Source organism: Mustelus asterias, chromosome 22, assembly GCF_964213995.1.
Source record: "Mustelus asterias chromosome 22, sMusAst1.hap1.1, whole genome shotgun sequence".
In the NCBI taxonomy this organism is placed as follows: Eukaryota; Metazoa; Chordata; class Chondrichthyes; order Carcharhiniformes; family Triakidae; genus Mustelus; species Mustelus asterias.
Genome location: NC_135822.1, coordinates 43,079,850 through 43,100,727, shown reverse-complemented (window position 1 = coordinate 43,100,727; position 20,878 = coordinate 43,079,850). Strand labels below are relative to the sequence as shown.

Sequence of the window (20,878 nt, the reverse complement as noted above, 5' to 3'; positions counted from 1 at the left end):
TGCATTTTATTCTCTCAGATATCAAGATGTTGGAGTGTGAGAAGTGTAAAGACACCTTTGCCACACAAGCACTGTTGCACATACACATGAAGTCCAAACATTCGGGTATGTTAAGCTGGGTAGCATTAACCCATTTAGACTCCCCCATAATGGATAACTGCACTGATGCTGGATTCTCAGAGTGAATGCTCCTGTGCTGTTGGCAACTGCTTAATTTCACATGAAATGTCAGATTGCAGTGACTATTCACTGCAATCTGACGTTTCATGTAAAATTAAGCAGTTGCCATGTTAAGAATGTAACGGATATTTTTTATCGATCATGAAATGATGTATGCACATTAGTGCAGTTTTTTGATTACTATAAAACCTGGTTTTAAGACCAGGTATAAGACCATAAGAAATAGAAACAGGAGGAGGACATTCGGCCCTTCAATGCCGCTCCTCTCAGTAGGATCATGGCTAATCCAATATTCCTCACTTCCGCTTTCCTGCCCTTCCTTCATTGTCTTTGATTCCCTTCCTGATCAAAAATCTATATATCTCAGTCTTAAATATACACAAGGACTCAGCCCCCACTGCTCTCTGTGTGAAGAAGTTCCAAAGACACTCAACTGAGAAGAAACTCCTCCCCATCTCAGTCTTAAATTAGCATCCCTTTATTCTGAGACTGTGCCCTCTGGTCTTAGACTCTCCCATGAGGGGAAACATCCTCTCAGCATTTACCCTATCAAGCCCATTAAAAATCTGAAATATTTCAATGAGATCACCTCTCATTCTTCTAAATTCTTGTTTAACCTTTCCTCATAAGTCAATCCCTCCATACCAGGATTATCCTAGTGAACCTTCTCTGAACTGCCTCCAGTTCCTTAAATAAGGCCACCAGAACTGCTCACAGAACTCCAGCTGTGTTCTCACCAGTACCTTGTACTCCCAACCCTCTTGAAATAAGGGCCAACATTCCATTAGTCTTCCTGATTGGTTGCTGCACCTGTGATGGCTTTCTGTATTTCATGCACAAGTGCCCCCAAGTCCCTTTGTGTTGCAGCTTTCTGTAGCTTTTCTCCATTTAAATAATACTCTGTTCTTTTGTCCTCCCTTCCAAAATGAACAACTTCATATTTTCCCACATTATATTCCGTTTGCCAATTTTTTGCTAACTTAACCTATCAATATCTCTGTAAACTGCTTGTATTCCTCTCGCAGCTTGTCTTTCCACTTCCTTCTGTGTTGTTTGCAAATTTGGCTAAGGTATATTCACTTCCTTCCTCCAAGTCATTAATATATATATATTGTAAACACTTAGAGTTCCAGAACTGATCCCTGTGAAACCCCGCTGGTTAAAGGTTGCCAACCTGAAAAATAACCCCTTATCCCCCACTTGTATCCTGCCCATTAGTGAATTTTATATCCATGCCAATATACTATCTCTAACACCATGGACTCTAAACTTATGACTTAACCTTGTGTAAGGTACCTTGTTGAATGCCTTCTGGAAGTCCAAATGCAACACATCTACTGGTTCCCCTCTATTATTCTGGTTGAGACTTCCTCGAAAAACTCTAATAAATTAGTCAGACATGATTTCCCTTTCACGAAGCCATGTTGACTTTGTTAGATTTCTGAATTTATCCCAGCCCACTGACCTTTGCTCCCTTATATGCTTTTTCTTTCAACTTAGCTTCCTTGGTTAGCCATGGTTTGTTTATCCCTTTCTTAAAATCTTTCCTCCTTACTGGGATATATTTTTGCTGAGTCATAAATTACCTCCTTAAATGTTTGCCACTGCTTGCTTACTGTATTTCCTGCTATTGTATATCCGCCCAGTGCACTTTAGCTAACACTATCCTCATTTCATTTAAATTCCCTTTATTTAAGTTAAACACAGCAGTTTCTGACCCAAGTTTCTCATTCTCAAACTGAATATTACATTCTATCATGTTATGATCACTACTTCCTCGGGGATGTTTTACTCTGAAGTCATTTGTTAAACCTGCTTCATTACCCATGATCAGATCCAAGATAGCCTGTTTGACTCCATGACATATTGCTCTCGGAAGCTATTCCTAATGCACTCTATTAATTTGTTGTCATAGCTTCCCTTTCCAACATGATTAACCTAATCAACATGAAGATTAAAGTCAGCCATAATTATTGCTCTCATCTTTTTACATGTTCCTATTATTTGTTGATTTTCTAGTGCAGCTACTGTTTAGGGCTCTATACACCATTCCTGTCAATGCCTTCATTCCCTTGCTGTTTTTTTTACCTCCACCCAAATGGACCCTTCATCTTCCAAGCCTATAGGGAAAAAGATACAAAAGTCTGAGGTCATGTACTAACCGACTCACGAACAGCTTCTTCCCAGCTGCTGTCAGACTTTTGAATGGACCTACCTCGCATTAAGTTGATCTTTCTCTACACCCTAGCTATGACTGTACCACTACATTCTGCACTCTCTCATTTCCTTCTCTATGAATGGTATGTTTTGTCTGTATAGCCCGCAAAAAACAATACTTTTCATTGCATGTTAATGAATGTGACAATAATAAATCAAATCAAAATCAACTGACCTAATTTTGTTTCTTGCTAACAAAGCTACTCCTCCAACTTTGCTTCCTTCCTTGTCTTTCTGAAATGTCAAATATCTCTGCTATTAAGTTCCCAGTTTAGATCTTTTAACCATGTATATCATGGCTATGAGATCATTTGGTTGATTTGTGCCATCAGTTTATCAACCTTATGCCGAATGCTTTGTGCTTTAAGATATAAAGTTTTTAGGCTTGCCTTTTTGCCATTTTTAATCATCCTAATTTTTCTTTGTACTGTGACCCTATTTGCCCCTCACCCTTGATGACCCTGTCTACTGTTTTAGCATTTTACTGTTCTTACTTTTATTACTGTCCTTTTTTCTCTTTCCCTTGCTCCTTGCTTAGCTTCCTAACCCCTGCCACTCTAGTTTAAACCCTCCCCAACCACAGTAGCAAATACTTGCCCTCGGACATCAGCCCTGGTCTTGCCCAGGCATAATCTATCCTGTTTGTACTGCTCCCACCTCCCAATGCCCCAGGAATCTGAACCACTGCACCACCCCCCCCCCCCCCCCCCCCCGCCCCCATCTTTCCAGCCATGTAGCTGTTTCTACTCTGACTAGCATGTGACACTGGTAGTAATCTTGAGATCACTATCTTTGAGGTCCTACTTTTCAACTTCCTAACTCTCTCTATGTTCAGTTTTCAGGACCTCATCCCTTTTTCTAACCTATGTCATTGTTACCGATGTGTACCATGACCACTGGCTGTTCTCCCTCCCTCTCCAGAATGTCTTGTAACCGCTCCAGGCATCCTTGACCTTAGCACCAGGGAGGCAACATACCATCTTGGAGTCTTGTTTGCAGACAGAAACGCCTATCTATTCCCCTATAACTATTGAATTCCCTCACTTTCTCCTCTTGTGTGCAACAGAGTCAACCATGGTGTCATTAATTGGACTGTTGCTGCTATCCCGAGAGGTCATTACCCCCACCAGCTGTATTCAAAGCAGTATATCTGTTCTGCAGGGGGTTCCTGCACTGTCTATCTACTTCTCACAGAATCATAGAATCCTACAGTGTAAAAGGAGGCCATTCGGCCCATCGAGTTGACATCGACCACAATCCCACCCAGGCCCTATCCCCATAACCCCATGCACTTACCCTAGCTAGTCCCCCTGACACTAAAGGGCAATTTAGCATGGCCAATCCACCTAACCCGCACATCTTTGGACTGTGGGAGGAAACCCACGCAGACACGGGGAGGATGTGCAAACTCCGCACAGTGACCCAAGGCCAGAATTGAACCCGGGTCCCTGGCGCTGTGAGGCAGCAGTGCTAACCACTGTGCCACCATGCCATACCATTCTTTCCGTTGCCTGATGGCCACCCATTCCATTTCTGCCTATGGATTCTTAGCCTGCAGTGTGACCACCTCTCTGGACATGCTATCCATTATACTCAGCTTCACAGTTGCTCCACAGTGTCCCCAGCCACCGCTCCAGCTCCGAAACCTGGGCTTCCAGGAGGATCAACTAGAGACACTTCTCGCGAGGGGGGTGGGGCAAACAGGGTGGGGGTGGCCCGCGAAGGAGAGAGAGGAGAGGGAGTAAACACTGCTGCTGGACAGCTATGGAACAACTGCAGTTGTCCTGCAGCTTGTGTTTCCTTTTATCTCATAGACTTATAGAACTGCTTTGTAATGTGTTTGCCTTATTTTTGTTTCTGTTGGAGCATCTGTGCTCATTCCTCCAGTCATTGCATTGAGGGTGAGGTCCAGAAGAGATCTTAGAAGTGAGCTGGTGAGGATTAGTTCGATAAAATATCTGCACAGTGGGGCAGTATTGAAGTGCACAGCATGGAGATTGAACAGCCTTCAAAACATAAAGGAGAAAGCTAGGATTATGTCATGAACATTTTTCATAATTGGCAATTTTCTCCCTGGTTGCCTTCAAGCAAAGAATATGTCAGATTCCAAAAATGTTCTTTGATATTGGCTTGCAAAGCCAAATTAACCTAAACCAAGGAGCCTAAAACTTTGGCACACTAATCAATACAATGTCTATCCTTTGATAGCAGGGATGTGGCTGAATATTCTACAATTCTTAATTGGGTATGTGACTGCATTGGACCCTTAACCCATGGAAATAACACTATTATAGAAACAAAGAAATACTAAAAATATTCAGATTAGGCAGGTAGAATGAGTGATAAGACACCTTTATGGCCTTTATTAACTGAGCAATAGAATATAAGAGCAGGGAGATTATACTAGAACAGTACTGAGGCCTCAGCTAGAGTACTCTGTACAGTTCTAAGAGGGCACAGTGAAGATTGTCAAAGATATTGCCAGACGGGAATGTTAACTATAAGGAAAGCTTGGATAAACTGGAATTGTTTTCTTTGGAGTCTGAGGGAAGATTTAATTGAGATGTATGAAATTGTAGGACCGAGACCTACAATTTCATTGGCGGCACAGTGGTTAGCACTGCTATCTCACAGCGCCAGGGATCCAGGTTTGATTCCCAGCTTGGGTCACTGTCAGTGTGGAGTTTGCACATTCTCCCTGTGTCTGCGTGGGTTTCCTGCGGGTGCTCCGGTTTCCTCCCACAGTCTAAAAATGTGCGCATTAGGTGGATTGGACACGCTAAATTGCCCCTTAGTATTAGGGGGACTGGCTGTGGTAAATGCATGGGTTTATGGGGATAGGGCCTGGGTGGATTGCGGTCGGTGTAGACTCGATGGGCCGAATGGCCTCCTTTTGCACTGCAGGGATTGTATGACACAGGGAATGCGCATGATCTATTTCCCTTAGCAGAGCGATCAATGACCAGGGACCAATGCATTTTAAATACTTGGATATGCATTTGACATGCTGTAACACACAAGCTGGAAATTGGAGTCAGATTGGAGAGCTCTTTTTTTGAGCCTAATGGCAGCCTCTTGTGCCATATATTCCTATCATTCTATGACCTGAAACTTTTAACTCTTTCTCTCCACAGAAGTTGCCAGACCTGCTGAGTATTTCCACTGTTTTCTGCTTTTATTTCAAATTTCCAGCATCCACAGTATTTTAATTTTATATTAATGAACCTATTGTTGGAGTATAAAGTTAAATAAAACATATCGTGCAACTTTATCATTAAAATCGTGCATACAGTTGAACTAATTGTATCATACAGTACAGAAGGAGGCGGAATGGCTGCCTTCTGTACTGTCATGATTCTATGGAAGTTCGCTAACTCCTATGTCGCAGAAGACTGTTATCTTTCCCCCTGTCACTGCAATACAAATATGTTTTTTTTTTGCAGAGAAGCATTTAACAAATGGAATTTAATTTGCTTAATATTACTTCACATTGACTTGTGCTGGCACTAAGTATGAACTTTTCTTATTAGGAATCCATCCATTTAAATGTTCGTACTGCTCGTCGACATTCAGGTTTCCTGGGGCTTTGCATCATCATTTGAGCACAGAACATTCAACTGCGCAAACCAGCACTTTTGTGTGTGGGGATTGTGCCCAGCTGTTCACCTCACAGCAGGACTTGGAGGAACATCAGAGGAGCAAGCACGCTGGAATACTGTTTGCTAATGTTCAGGAAGCAGCTCAGATGGTAAATGTTCAGTCAGATATTGGGACTGGCAAAACTGTGCTCTTGGGTATTGAAGTGCTAAATGCCTTTGTGATTCTAAATAGCTTTGCTTTTCTATATTATTCTAATGTGGACTACTGTTGTTTGGCTGCTGTATTTTAACCTGCTCTGCCTGTCTTCCATGACATAGCATATCCTTGTGCCATTCCGTTCCTTCAATATTTTAACATTTTTCTATTTATTTCTACTGTGCCCTAGTTAACTTGGTAATCACGCTCCAGCACCTCCGGCCCCACCAGGAGTATTTCTCTCCAGTGGGATTCAGACTAGCTCCCCACTTTCGGGGAACTAATGAGACGATCCTGCTGGAGCGAAGGGGGGGACAATCGGAGCCCCCCCCCCCCAGAGGGGTCAGGCGGCGGGGGGGGGGGGGGGGGGGGGGGGGGGGGGGGTGGTGCCCCCTAGGCATGGGCACCCTGGCAGTGTTGGCCTGCGCTGCCCTAGGGGCAAAGTGCCCATGCCCAGGGGGCACCTTGGCACTGCCCATCAGACATGAGGCAGTGCCAGGGGGTTAGGCCTATTGGGGGCAGGGCCTAGGGGGCGATTGTTGGGAGTGGGGGGTACCGCTGCCACTCTGCCATTGCGATCGATGGAGGCTGGAGGGAGGCCAGCAATCGGGGGTGAGGTCATCAGCCGGGGGGAGCGTCTGCCTCCAGGGTGGTGGGGGGGGAGGGGTCTGCCAGGGGGGTGGTGTCGTCACTGCTGGGGGGAGAGCGGGGTGGGGATTGGGGGGGGGGGATGTGGGGGGTTCAGAGTTAGATCCCGAATGGATGAGGGGGGGGCTGCAATTGGGCCGTGGGGGTTTGGAGGGGCAGCGCTGGGGGGGTCCCGGGCTGGCCAGCAATCAAACTGGCCAGCAAACCAGAGGCTGATAGTTCCGGGCCTCTGTGCATGTGCAGTGGCTCTGAACTGTTAGTCTCCCGGACTGGAATAGGCCCCGCCCCTGAAATCTAATGATATTCACGCTGTTGGCCTCTGCAGTGCACAGAGTGTGGGAGATTCTAGTGTGAACTCCCACTGAAAAGACCAGTATGATTCACTCCAGTTTTCTCGTGAATTCAACGTTTAAAACTTTATTGGCAGAATACCGGCCTATTAGTCCCACTTCCTGCTGTTTACCATAGCAGTGTGATTTTTTCTTATCAATTTGTACATTCATTTTTTCTAAAGTTTCCATTGAATCTGCATCCACCACACTTTGAAGTGTGCATTCCAGATTGCAACAACTCGATATATTTTGACAACAATTCTCTCTGTATCCCGCTTTGATTTTAAACCTGTGTCATGTATTCCTGCCTGTAGAAAAGTTTTGCCCTTTTTAATCCGAGTCCCTGATAATTTTGAATCTGTCTGTTATAGTTGCCCCAATTTTCTCTGCTCCAAGGAAAATCATTCCAGCTTCTCTTGTCTCTCCACAGAGAGTTATAGAATTGAGTAATAGAAGGGGACCCATTGAGTTTGTAGTCATTCTCTCAAAAGGTAATCTAGTTAGTTCCATTCCCCACTCTTTCCATGTTGCTGCAAGTTTTTCCCCTTCAAATATTCATCCAGTTCCCTCTTGGCAAGGGAATTATTGTTAAAACTGTATCCACATTAGGCACTACATTCCAAATCCTAACACATCTGAAGTTCCATGGTAAGCCATTGCCCCTCAATGTTATCTTTTGTTTCCCCATGTTTAACATGTTCTTTATGCACCACTTCTACCATCCCTCTCCTGTCATCCTCCTTCATCAGCTCTGAAGGACACTCTTTTCTTTAATAGCCTGTAACCTCAGTTCACGCACCTCACTGCTTCTGTCCAGCAGTGCTATTATTTACTTAGATGGAATTCCTTCTCTCGTACAAAGTGCCTTTCCACAAACTGTTTTCTTGTCGTGCCCTTCTGTAAATTGGGAATCTATCTTTCTTCTGCTTTGACCAAGTCTTTTACCATTCTAGTTACTTTGTGATTTTTCTTCAACGCATTTCCAATTCTTTAAACTTATTTTGTACATTCCTAAACATCAGTTGCTGCTCTACCTGTATTCCATTTGACAGCAACAGGACAGTGCTTAAGACTGTAAATGGTGACCATAGAATCTCTACAGTGCAGAAAAGGCCATTTGGCCCATCGGGTCTGCATCGACTCTCTAACAGGGTATCTTACCTAGGCCCTCTCCCCGTAACTCCACACATTTCTCATGGTTAATCCATCTAACCTACACATCTTGGGACACTAAGGGCAATTTAGTTTAGCCAGTCCACCTAACCTACACATCTTTGGACTTGTGGGAGGAAACCGGAGCGCCCAGAGAAACCCATGCGGATAGGGAGAGAACGTGCAGACTCCACACAGACAGTCAGCCAAGGCAGGAATTAGAGGTAGCATTGCTAACCACTGTGCCATCATGTCACCCACAATAAATCTTCATTCCCTGACCGGTAGAGGAGAGCTAAGGGTGACATGGTGGCACAGTGGTTAGCACTGCTGCCTCACAGCGCCAGGGACCCAGGCTCAATTCCAACCTTGGGTTACTGTTTGTGCGGAGTTTGCACGTTTTCCCTGTGTCTGCATGGGTTTCCTCCGGGTGCTCCGGTTTCCTTCTGCACTCCAAAGATGTGCGAGTTAGGTGGATTGGCCAAGCTAAATTAACCCTAATGTCAGGGGTTTAACAGGGTAAATATATGGGGTTCCGGGGATAGGGGCTGGGAGGGATTGTGGTCGGTGCAGGCTTGATGGGCCAAATGGCCTCCTGTAGGGTTCTATGATTTATGAAGTTTCCTCCAATCCACCACACCTCATGTTAAATATAATGTGCTCAATGTTTCAGTTTTTCTTTAGTCAAACAAACACCTTGTGCTTGACAAATCAATGCACCTGACCAGGTTGCAATGATTTTGTGGATGCCTCCCTTGACACACAGGTGATGCAAGGCTTTCATCAATGGCAACAACCTTAGATCAGTGATGCTGAGCTGAGGCCCTCATTGCGTCCACTGCTGTGTATTGAAAATCAGGCTAACAAGGCAGAAACACCAGGCAAAAGCACATACTCGGAATAATTGAATGAACTTATTTTCCTTAATTGCCAGAAGGTTTTATGCAATACTTTATGTTCTAAGGAGCAGTTATCATTTGTAAATTTAAACAATGTACAGTGCCATTCTCTTATTGTTATTTAATGAAAGTGCTATTACACCAATTATTCAAAACAAATTTCAATGGAATCCCGCAGTGCATAGAGTTGTAGCATTGTACATGCCGTCGTGCTGCTTTTATTTCAGACTATTGAATGGGATTTATTATGGTGCGAGATAAAACGCTAATACACAATACAGGAAGATCTACATGGGCTTGATCACCTATTGGAAGCGGAGAGCCAAGACAAAACATGTGGTCATCTCTGGTACGTTGCCGGTGCCATGTGATAGCGAGTTGAGGAACAGGGAGAGAGTGCAGTTAAACATGTGGTTGCAGGATGGTGTAGGAGGTAAGGATTCAGCTACGTGGATAATTGGAACACATTCTGGGGAAGGTGGGACCTGTACAAACAGGACGGGGTGCACCTGAACCAGAGGGGCACCAATATCCTGGGGAGGGAAATTTGTTACGGCTCTTCAGCGGGGTATAAACTAATTTGCCAGGGGGCTGGGAAAAGGAGTTGTAGTCAGGAAGTCAGTGTTGAGGGTAGTGAGGTATTGGGGAAGGTATCAAGGTCAAGGGTGGGTACCAGTAGACAGGAAGGTGGGTTGAAGTGTGTCTTCTTCAATGCAAGGAGCATCAGGAACAAGGTAGATGAACTTGGGGCGTGGATTGGTACTTGGGACTACGATGTTGTGGCCATTACGGAGACGTGGGTAGAACAAGGACATGAATGGTTGTTGGATGTTCTAGGGTATAGATGTTTCAGTAAGTGTAGGGAAGCTGGTAAAAGAGGTGGAGGAGTAGCATTGTTAATCAAGGATAGTATAACGGCTGCGGAAAGGCACTTCGAAGGGGATCTGCATACTGAGGTATTATGGGCTGAAGTTAGAAATAGGAAAGGAGCGGTCATGTTAGGAGTTTGCTATAGGCCCCCAAATAGTAATAGAGATGTGGAGGAAGAAATTGCTAAGCAGATTATGGATATGTGTGGGGGTCACAGGGTAGTTGTCATGGGGGACTTTAACTTTCCAAATATTGATTGGAACCTTTGTAGGTCGAATAGTTCGGATGGGGCAGTTTTTGTGCAGTGTGTGCAGGAGGGTTTCCTGACACAATATGTGGATAGGCCGACAAGAGGTGGGGCCACATTGGATTTGGTACTGGGAAATGAACCGGGCCAAGTGTTAGATTTGGTTGTGAGAGAGCACTTTGGAGGTAGTGACCACAATTCGGTGTCTTTTGTTATTGCAATGGAGAGGGATAGGGCCTTACGGCAGGGCAAGGTTTATAATTGGGGGAGAAGTAATTAAGATGCGATTAGGCAAGAATTAGGGGGCATAAGATGGGAACAGAAACTGTCAGGGAAAGGCACTAATGAAAAGTGGAACTTTTTCAAGGAAGAAGTACTGTGTGTCCTTGATAGGCATGTCCCTGTCAGGCAGGGAGGAAATGGCCGAGTGAGGGAACCATGGTTCACAAAAGAGGTGGAATGTCTTGCAAAAAGAAAGAGGGAAGCTTATGTAGGGATGAGGAAACAAGGTTCAGATGGCTCAATTGAGGGTTACAAGTTAGCAAGGAATGAGCTGAAAAAGGGGCTTACGAGAGCTAGGAGGGGACATGAGAAGTCCTTGGTGGATCGGATCAAGGAAAACCCCAAGGCTTTTTACTCTTATGTGAGGAATAAAAGAATGACCAGAGTGAAGTTAGGGCCAGTCAAGGACAGTAGTGGGAACTTGTGTATGGAGTCAGTAGGGATAGGAGAGGTGATGAATGAATACTTTTCTTCAGTGTTCACCAAGGAGAGGGGCCATCTTTTTGAGGAAGAGAAGGTGTTACAGGCTAATAGGCTGGAGGAAGTAGATGTTCGGAGGGAGGATGTACTAGCAGTTTTGAATAAACTGAAGGTCAATAAGTCCCCTGGGCCTGATGAAATATATCCTAGGATTCTTTGGGAGGCAAGGGATGAGATTGCAGAGCCTTTGGCTTTGATCTTTGGGTCCTCACTGTCCACAGGGATGGTAGTCATGATGTGGAGATGCCGGCGTTGGACTGGGGTAAGCACAGTAAGAAGTCTCACAACACCAGGTTAAAGTTCAACAGGTTTATTTGGTAGCAAATACCATAAGCATTCGGAGCAATGCTCCTTCGTCAGATGGAGTGGTCTCTGTCTGTACCATGTCACACTGTCAATAAGCATGCAACAGGTCAGAGAACAACCCTTTGCTCCACAAGTCAATACTCAGCATGCAGCACCCAGTTCTCCCTCCCACTCAATCTCATAACACCCACAAAGAAAAAATATATCCCCAAATTCAGTGAAAATTGTTCACGCTTCTCAGTGGCAAGGATAAGAGGCGAGTTTATGTTTTAGAACATAGAACAGTACAGCACAGAACAGGCCCTTCGGCCCACGATGTTGTGCCGAGCTTTATCTGAAACCAAGATATCCCACTCCCCATCATCCGGGTGTGCTCCATGTGCCTATCCAATAACCGCTTAAATGTTCCTAAAGTGTCTGACTCCACTATCACTGCAGGCAGTCCATTCCACACCCCAACCACTCTCTGAGTAAAGAACCTACCTCGGACATCCTTCCTATATCTCCCATCATGAGCCCTATAGTTATGCCCCCTTGTAATAGCTCCATCCACCCGAGGAAATAGTCTTTGAACGTTCACTTTATCTATCCCCTTCATCATTTTATAAACCTCTATTAAGTCACCCCTCAACCTCCTCCGCTCCAGAGAGAACAGCCTTAGCTCCCTCAACCTTTCCTCATAAGACCTACCCTCCAAACCAGGCAGCATCCTGGTAAATCTCCTCTGCACTCTTTCCAGCGCTTCCACATCCTTCTTATAGTGAGGTGACCAGAACTGCACACAATATTCCAAATGTGGTCCCACCATTCAGAAAGTGGTTGGGGTGTGGAATGGACTGCCTGCAGTGATAGTGGAGTCAGACACTTTAGGAACATTTAAGCGGTTATTGGATAGGCACATGGAGCACACCCGGATGATGGGGAGTGGGATAGCTTGATCTTGGTTTCAGATAAAGCTCGGCACAACATCGTGGGCCGAAGGGCCTGTTCTGTGCTGTACTGTTCTATGTTCTAAATCATAAACTCGCCTCTTATCCTTGCCACTGAGAAGCGTGAACAATTTTCACTGAATTTGGGGATATATTTTTTCTTTGTGGGTGTTATGAGATTGAGTGGGAGGGAGAACTGGGTGCTGCATGCTGAGTATTGACTTGTGGAGCAAAGGGTTGTTCTCTGACCTGTTGCATGCTAATTGACAGTGTGACATGGTACAGACAGCAACCACATTCACAAGCACTAAAGCAATGAGTGGTGTGGGTGTTTAATAGACGGAAGCTATTTGGCCCATCGGATTTGTGCTGTCTCTTTGATAGAGCAGACTTGTTTAGTCCTGCTTTTAGAACATAGAACATTGAACAGCACAGCACAGAACAGGCCCTTCGGCCCACGATGTTGTGCCGAGCTTTATCTGAAACCAAGATCAAGCTATCCCACTCCCTATCATCCTGGTGTGCTCCATGTGCCCATCCAATAACCGCTTAAATGTTCCTAAAGTGTCTGACTCCACTATCACTGCAGGCAGTCCATTCCACGCCCCAACCACTCTCTGCGTAAAGAACCTACCTCTGATATCCTTCCTATATCTCCCACCACGAACCCTATAGTTATGCCCCCTTGTATTAGCTCCATCCACCCGAGGAAATAGTATTTGAACGTTCACTCTATCTATCCCCTTCATCATTTTATAAACCTCTATTAAGTCTCCCCTCAGCCTCCTCCGCTCCAGAGAGAACAGCCCTAGCTCCCTCAATCTTTCCTCATAAGACCTACCCTCCAAGCCAGGCAGCATCCTGGTAAATCTCCTCTGCACTCTTTCCAGCGCTTCCACATCCTTCTTATAGTGAGAACGGCACACAATATTCCAAATGTGGTCTCACCAAGGTCCTGTACAGTTGCAGCAGAACCCCACGGCTCTTAAACTCCAACCCCCTGTTAATAAAAGCTAACACACTATAGGCCTTCTTCACAGCTCTATCCACTTGAGTGGCAACCTTTAGAGATCTGTGGATATGGACCCCAAGATCTCTCTGTTCCTCCACAGTCTTCAGAACCCTTCCTTTGACCCTGTAATCCACATTTAAATTAGCCCTACCAAAATGAATCACCTCACATTTATCAGGGTTAAACTCCATTTGCCATTTTTCAGCCCAGCTTTGCATCCTATCTATGTCTCTTTGCAGCCTACAACAGCCCTCCACCTCATCCACTACTCCACCAATCTTGGTGTCATCAGCAAATTTACTGATCAGCCCCCTCCTCTAAGTCATTAATAAAAATCACAAAGAGCAGAGGACCAAGCACTGATCCCTGTGGCACTCCGCTAGCAACCTGCCTCCAATCTGAAAATTTTCCATCCACCACCACCCTCTGTCTTCGATCAGACAGCCAGTTACCTATCCAATCGGCCAACTTTCCCTCTATCCCACACCTCCTCACTTTCATCATAAGCCGACCATTATCAAACGCCTTACTAAAATCCATGTATATGACATCAACTGCCCTACCTTCATCAACACACTTAGTTACCTCCTCAAAAAATTCAATCAAATTTGTGAGGCACGACTTGCCCTTCACAAATCCGTGCTGACTATCCGTAGCTTTCAAGTTACACGTCCGCAAATGTCAACCTTTTTGTAATTATTTGTGGAATCAGCTTCCGCCACCTTTTCAGGTTAAACATTGCAAATTATTCTCAATTCTTGAGTGAAAAAGTTTCTCCTCATCTCCCCTGTCGGTCGTTTTGCCAATGATTTTAAACCTATGACCTCTGGTGCAGTCACTAGCGAGGATTGTTCATAATGCTTGAGTTGAGGCCTAATCATTGGTTTCTCAAGTTCTAGCATGATCTCATAGAGTCAAAGAGGTTTACAGCATGGAAACGGCCCTTCAGCCCAACTTGTCCATGCTGCCCTTATTTTTTTTTTAACCCCCTAAGCTAATCCCAATTGCCTGCATTTGGCCCATATCCCCTATACCCATCGTACCCATGTAACTATCTAAATGCTTTTTAAAAGATAAAATTGTACCCGCCTCTACCACTACCTCTGGCAGCTTGTTCCAGACACTCACCACCCTCTGTGTGAAAAAATTGCCCCTCTGGACACTTTTTGTATCTCTCCCCTCTTACCTTAAACCTATGCCCTCTAGTTTTAGACTCCCCTACCTTTGGGAAAATATGTTGACTATCTAGCTGATCTGTGCCCCTTATTATTTTATAGACCTCTGCAAGATCACCCCTCAGCCTCCTACGCTCCAGAGAAAAAAGTCCCAGTCTATCCAGCCTCTCATTATAACTCAATCCATCAAGTCCCGGTAGCATCCTAGTAAATCTTTTCTGCACTCTTCCTAGTTTAATAATATCCTTTCTCTAATAGGGTGACCAGAAATGCACACAGTATTCCAAGTGTGGCCTTACCAATGTCTTGTACAACTTCAACAAGACGTCCCAACTCCTGTATTCAATGTTCTGACCGATGAAACCAAGCATGCCGAATGCCTTCTTCACCACTCTGTCCACCTGTGACTCCACTTTCAAGGAGCTATGAACATGTACCCCTAGATCTCTTTGTTCTGTAACTCTCCCCAACACCTTACCATTAACTGAGTAAGTCCTGCCCTGGTTCAATCTACCAAAATGCATTACCTCGCATTTATCTAAATTAAACTCCATCTGTCATTCGTCAGTCCACTGGCCCAATTGATCAAGATCCCGCTGCAATTGGAGATAACCTTCCTCACTGTCCACCATGCCACCAATCTTGGTGTTATCTGCAAACTTACTAACCATGCCCCCTATATTCTCATCCAAATCATTAATATAAATGACAAATAAGAGTGGGCCCAGCACTGATCCCTGAGGCACACCGCTGGTCACAGGCCTCCAGTTTGAAAAACAATTCTCTACAACCACCCTCTGGCTTCTGTCAAGAAGCCAATTTTGTATCCATTTCGATACCTCACCCTGGATCCCGTGAGATTTAACTTCATGCAACAACCTACCATGCGGTACCTTGTCAAAGGCCTTGTTAAAGTCCTTGTAGACAACATCAACTGCACTGCTATCATCTACCTTCTTGGTTATCCCTTCAAAAAACTGCTTTAGTATTCTATGCCTTTTACGCACTCACCTGAAGAAGGGGCTTGCAGCTCCGAAAGCTTGTGTGGCTTTTGCTACCAAATAAACCTGTTGGACTTTAACCTGGTGTTGTTAAACTTCTTACTCTGTTTATGAACCCAGGGAACTCATGTTTTTTTAACAAATTTATCAACTTGCCCTGCCACCTTTAAGGATTTGTTTATCTGGACACCAAGCCCTCTGCTCTTCTACACATTTCAAAGTGATGCCATTTATAATATACTATCTTTCCAAAGATTATCACTTCACAATTCTCCACGTTAAAGACCATCTGCTGTATTTCATCATCCTGTCTGTCACCCTGAAGCCTAGAACTCTGCTCATCACTAATACTTTACCATGGCTTGTATCACCTGCAAACTTTACAGTGCTCCCGACATCCAAGTTGAGGCCGTTTATAAAATTGACAAGAGTAATGGACCCAAAACTGACCCTTGGGAGCTCCACTGCAAATTACCTGCTAATCTGAAAAACATTCATCCAACACAAGCACTTGCTCCATGTCACGTTGGCGTAGGTGGCATATTGCAAAACACAATTCAAAAAATACATTGTGTGTTTGGGACAAATTCTTGGAGAAATTTGAAGAGGGAGTCAGGGCCAGTGGAATATCTTACCATCTTACCTTTTGGGTGCAATTTTTTTATGGTATTGAAATAAAATACTGGGAACACTCTGCAGAATGTGAAACTTGGTAAAGACAGCACCTCTGAAAGGGGAAGGCAAGGTTAATGACTCCGGTCTGTGGGCCCTTCAGCACTGGGCGATGTTGCAAATGGACGATCTTAATTTTCCTCCTTCATAAATTGTCTGTAGCATCATGTGGTTCTGACAAAGGGCAATGGATCAGAAACATTAACCCTTTTCTCCTCTCTCCACAGATGCTGTTTTAACCACAGTGTTTGGTTTTATAATGCATTATTGAGATTGCCATGTACTTTCTGTTTCTTTAATGTAGGTTATCCAAGCATCAGAACAAATGACTACCACTGAACAGGTCATATCCCTGGAGGATACTGATCTCAGCGGTGTTGGATCGCAGGTGTTTGTGGCATTGCCCGATTCCCAAAATAATTCCTCAGGACCCCATGAAATTGTGGCTGTGAGTGTGAATGATTTACTTGATGGGTCTGTGACGCTTATCTGTGGAGATACCCCATGAAAAATAGAAGGTTTAAAAATAGATGATCTAAACACAATGGCAAGACTTCCAGCGATATGAAGAAGATATTTTTCTTCACAATTTGATCGATGATCATGGATCATATCAACTTTAGATCTCATTTGAGTGCTTCAACAATGATTTTAATGTAAGTTTAGAAACTTAATCAGTGTAAGTATCTGGTAACTCCCTGAATGTTTGTCATGTTAATATCCATTTTAAAAATGAAATTGTTGAGCTGAGGTTGCAGTGAGTCCAGTAGTACCAACACTGGACGATGCATTTCAAATCCAAACCTCATTCCTTTCATACTATCACAGTTCCTTAAACAATTGCTGAGGATGTGTGGAGAGGTTTCTCTGATTGCCAAATGATTAACCTGACAGACACAGAGGGCCCCAGGTTCGGTCAATGAACTATATTCTCAGGCACATGTTGGTGGATCGCACAGTTGCTTTTGCCGTTCCCATCGAAGGGAGGGGGAATAAGCCAGGGGTCTTGGCATCTGTCGGAAAGGTATGTTGAATGTCCTGCCAACAATCATGGTGCAGACTCTCGGGCACTGGCTGCTCTCTGATATCACAACCATAAATATATCCTAGTGTGCATCTGCCTCAGGCTGCCTGAGGAGAATAAAGGATACAGATCATCATTTAGGATAGGGCAGAGGGAAGGATCTGGATGAGATGCTCTTTCAGAGAGTCAGTGCAGACTCGATGGGCCGGGTGGCCTCTTTCTGCACTGTAGGGATTCTATGGTCCTATGGACTCTGGATTATTCAGGATGTGTTCTTACTCAACCAATTTATAATAGTGGCACCAGAGAGGCACTGCCATTTCATCAATGTTTATGCCTCTCTTAAAGGTTACTACAGTTTACCGATGCTGAAATGTCTTGCAAAGTTTGCACAAAATACATGAAGTTATGTTTATACAGTGGGCTTATAAATGAAAGGGAAAATCCAGTCTGTTAATGATCATTCACCAACTATCAAATTATCTCTGAGTTTGTTATAACCAGTTTTAACACACCAGTCCTCTAAAGCAGCGTGCTTTGTTTATTTTGCACCTATTCATTAAAATGAAGAGGAACCCATCTGTTGTTTGTGTGTGTAAAATGGACTCCAGTTTGAATCAACGTTGGACTGTAATTACACTTGGAGACATGCAGCACAGGTTGACTATCTGTGCACTGATACATGCATTCAATTACTTAGAAAAAGGAGCAGGTTCCCAGTCCACATCCTTTTGATTTGATCAAATTGATTTCAGTTGGAAGTCATTCTTCTGGAGAAGTCCATTTCTTTTCCAGATTGAAAGTGAATCGCAATGCTGAGTTGGAAAGAATGATCCACTCTGTGTGCCTATTAAAGAATATCAATTTACATTTTTACTCTGTCAGCACTTATTTCTCCTGTGACCTGCCAGTATATTCATGAAAAGGTGCTGTTAATTGTTCTGAAAATCAATATTTTGACTTACGGTTTGCTAATGGGGCCGCTCGGGATTTGATTTGCACATGTCTGTGTGTACAGTAGTGATCAAATGTTATTATCCAGATTAGTATTCATCTCAAAGGTGACAGCCCAAGTCAGATTTAAGCATTCACATTAGTAAAGAGCAATAGATTGTACATGCTCTCTGTACTTTATGGACAATGGAGGAAAAGTGGCTGAGGTTTCATATTGGACAAACTGCCAAAACATTGTACACTAGAAAAGGAAACATCTAGCTAATGGCTGCAAATTTGAATAATTACATTTTGAATACTGTGAACTGGGAAAGTCCCAAATTAGAATGTCTAGTGATAAGTGAGATACAATAGTGAGACGAGACTCACCCTGGCTCATAGAGGAAACAATTCAGGCTGAACCGGGGGACTTGGTTTCAACCCTAACACCGCTTTCTGAAAGAAAAGGTAAGATGGAACAAGTTGGACTCAAAAATACAACAGGGCAAGAATTCAGAGACAGATTTCAGGCATGCAAAAGGCAGACCGTAGGATGGACCTCTCAGAAGCATGGCCAACGGCTGAGCAGGTTTGTCAAGGTCAGGATACTAGATTTGTTTAAATTGACTTGGTGCTGTAATGTACTGTGGAATGATGACATTAAATGAGATGAAGGTCCTTCTGCCTCTGTGTCTGTGTCGATGTTTTTTTTTAAAGAATAGAGTATAAATATTTTTATCCAGTTCTCAGCAGACACTCCTTAATCCTTCACTATTTAAGCTGTCTTTTTGGCAGAGGCAGCAAGGATAGAGTGTAGGAAGTGAAAATGGATCACTGCAGGAATGCTGATCTGAGGTTTGAATTGAGAAAGGTTGATGCAATCGGAAAGTAGTGCTGAACTATTGATATTACTTTGTGATCTGCTGACAGTTTTACTGACTAAAACTTTAATGTTTCATTCCCTCTGCGCTGCCTTTTGTCACTCTTATTAGTAGATTTATATCATAAACATGCACATTTTGAAAGCTGGATACCCCATCCAGTACTCAAATGGTTAAATAAACTGAACTGGAAATTGGGAGATATCTTGTCCAATCAATTTAGGATCTTAAATAATATACTTAATGGGGTCAACTGAATTTACAAGCCATGAAATGGGTGCTGAGGATGTGAGACTGGATGGCTAATCGAAAGGACAAGCTTGTAATGTTGTCATGGAATAATATTTAATTGTGACAGGCAATTATAGCTGGAGTAGCAAGTTTATGCAACCTTACGGAACCTTTCAACTGTCTGAACCAAAAGTGTTATCATTGGATAAAGTAATGCAATTTTGTCTGTCTCCTCCATTAACCTTGTCAAACCAGAGACTGTTGATATACCTTAAAGGAAGCAATTGCTGCTTATAACCTGAACTATTAAAATATCCTTGCATCCTCGATGCTCTTCAAGTGCTTCCCTCAGTCATTAGATCATGGGTTTTTCTTCCCCACAGTCTGCTGTGACAGGCAGCAATGCTGATTTCTGTGCCAGAGTAAAATTGGAAACTCCCATGGACAGTATTGCAAAGGTGTTTAACCGATAGACTGGATATTGAGAATTCATTGGTGTTACAACCTGAAAAATATTCTCATTGTAGCCTTGAAATAAGTTGGGGGATATTAAAATACAAGTTTATTTTTGAAAAAGAAATAAATGTCCTTCATAATGAAGGGGACTGGGAAATTGATGACAGCAACTTATGTTCTGGTGACCAAGGTGAAGATTGTATTAAATGCTCATTGCAAACAATGGCTGTTGTTCCATTGTGTTTGGTTATTGTGATCAGGTGGTTTAAATGGAGTTTCCACCAGACCCTTATTGAATATTTGGCTGCATCAGAAGGGGAAAGAGTTTGGGAAGAGAACGAAGCAGAAACTGCACAATGAGCTGTTAACATTACACCGTGTTGCACATTGAGAACTGATACCTGATCTCGTGTTTTCAAAACCTGTGCGGAATGCTTCTCAAAAATGTACAATGAATAAAAATACCAGTTTACATCTAATGTAATAATTTCTGTAAGATTTATTAAAGTTTTCATGATGAAACTAGAAAGTATTGTTTTGATCTGCTTTCACTCATGTCTCATGTTGTCTAATATTAGAATTCAATCTAGTAGGGTTTTTAGAGAAATAGTTTGATAGAATTAATCCCTATATTGCTGACCAGATAACTGAATGGGCTGCCATTCAAATGACCTGAAAACACTGGGATGCTGCCTTTTATAATAGCTTGTAGTTACTTTGAAACCATTTGCAGTTGCAGCAGACAAATGGAGCCTCAATTTAATGTTTCAACCGAAAGGTGACACTTCCAGCAGTGCGGCACTCCAGCAGTAATGCATTGGAGTGTCAGCTTTGATTTTTGTGCTTAAGTTCTGGGGTACCTTCAATTCCCCTTGACATAATGGTGCTTTTGTTAAAGAACAAAGAACAATACAGCACAGGAACAGGCCCTTCGGCCCTCCAAGCCTGTGCCGCTCATGTGCCCAACTAGACTATTCATTTGTATCCCTCTGTTCCCAGTCTGTTCATGTGGCTATCTAGGTAAGTCTTAAATGATCCCAGCGTATCCGCCTCAATCACATTGCTTGGCAGTGCATTCCAGGCCCCCACCACCCTCTGTGTAAAATACGTCTCCCTGACATCTGTGTTGAACCTTGCCCCCCTCACCTTGAACCCG

The 20,878-nt window shown here is 43.6% G+C and overlaps 1 protein-coding gene across 5 annotated transcripts in view; it reads left to right on the top strand.

Annotated features, from left to right (window-relative positions):
* zbtb40 (zinc finger and BTB domain containing 40) overlaps positions 1-20,245 on the top strand; it is a 111,269-nt gene extending 91,024 nt beyond the window's left edge. For 4 of the 5 annotated variants that reach the window (XM_078239192.1, XM_078239191.1, XM_078239188.1 and 1 more), the window contains 3 exons: positions 19-105; positions 5,928-6,145; positions 16,502-20,245. In XM_078239192.1, the coding sequence (XP_078095318.1) occupies positions 19-105; positions 5,928-6,145; positions 16,502-16,705 (509 nt within the window). In that variant the 3' untranslated portion in view covers positions 16,706-20,245. The remainder of the gene's footprint in view (positions 1-18; positions 106-5,927; positions 6,146-16,501) is intronic. The other variant, XM_078239190.1, reaches the window with a different exon arrangement.
* Positions 20,246-20,878: the final 633 nt, after the last annotated feature.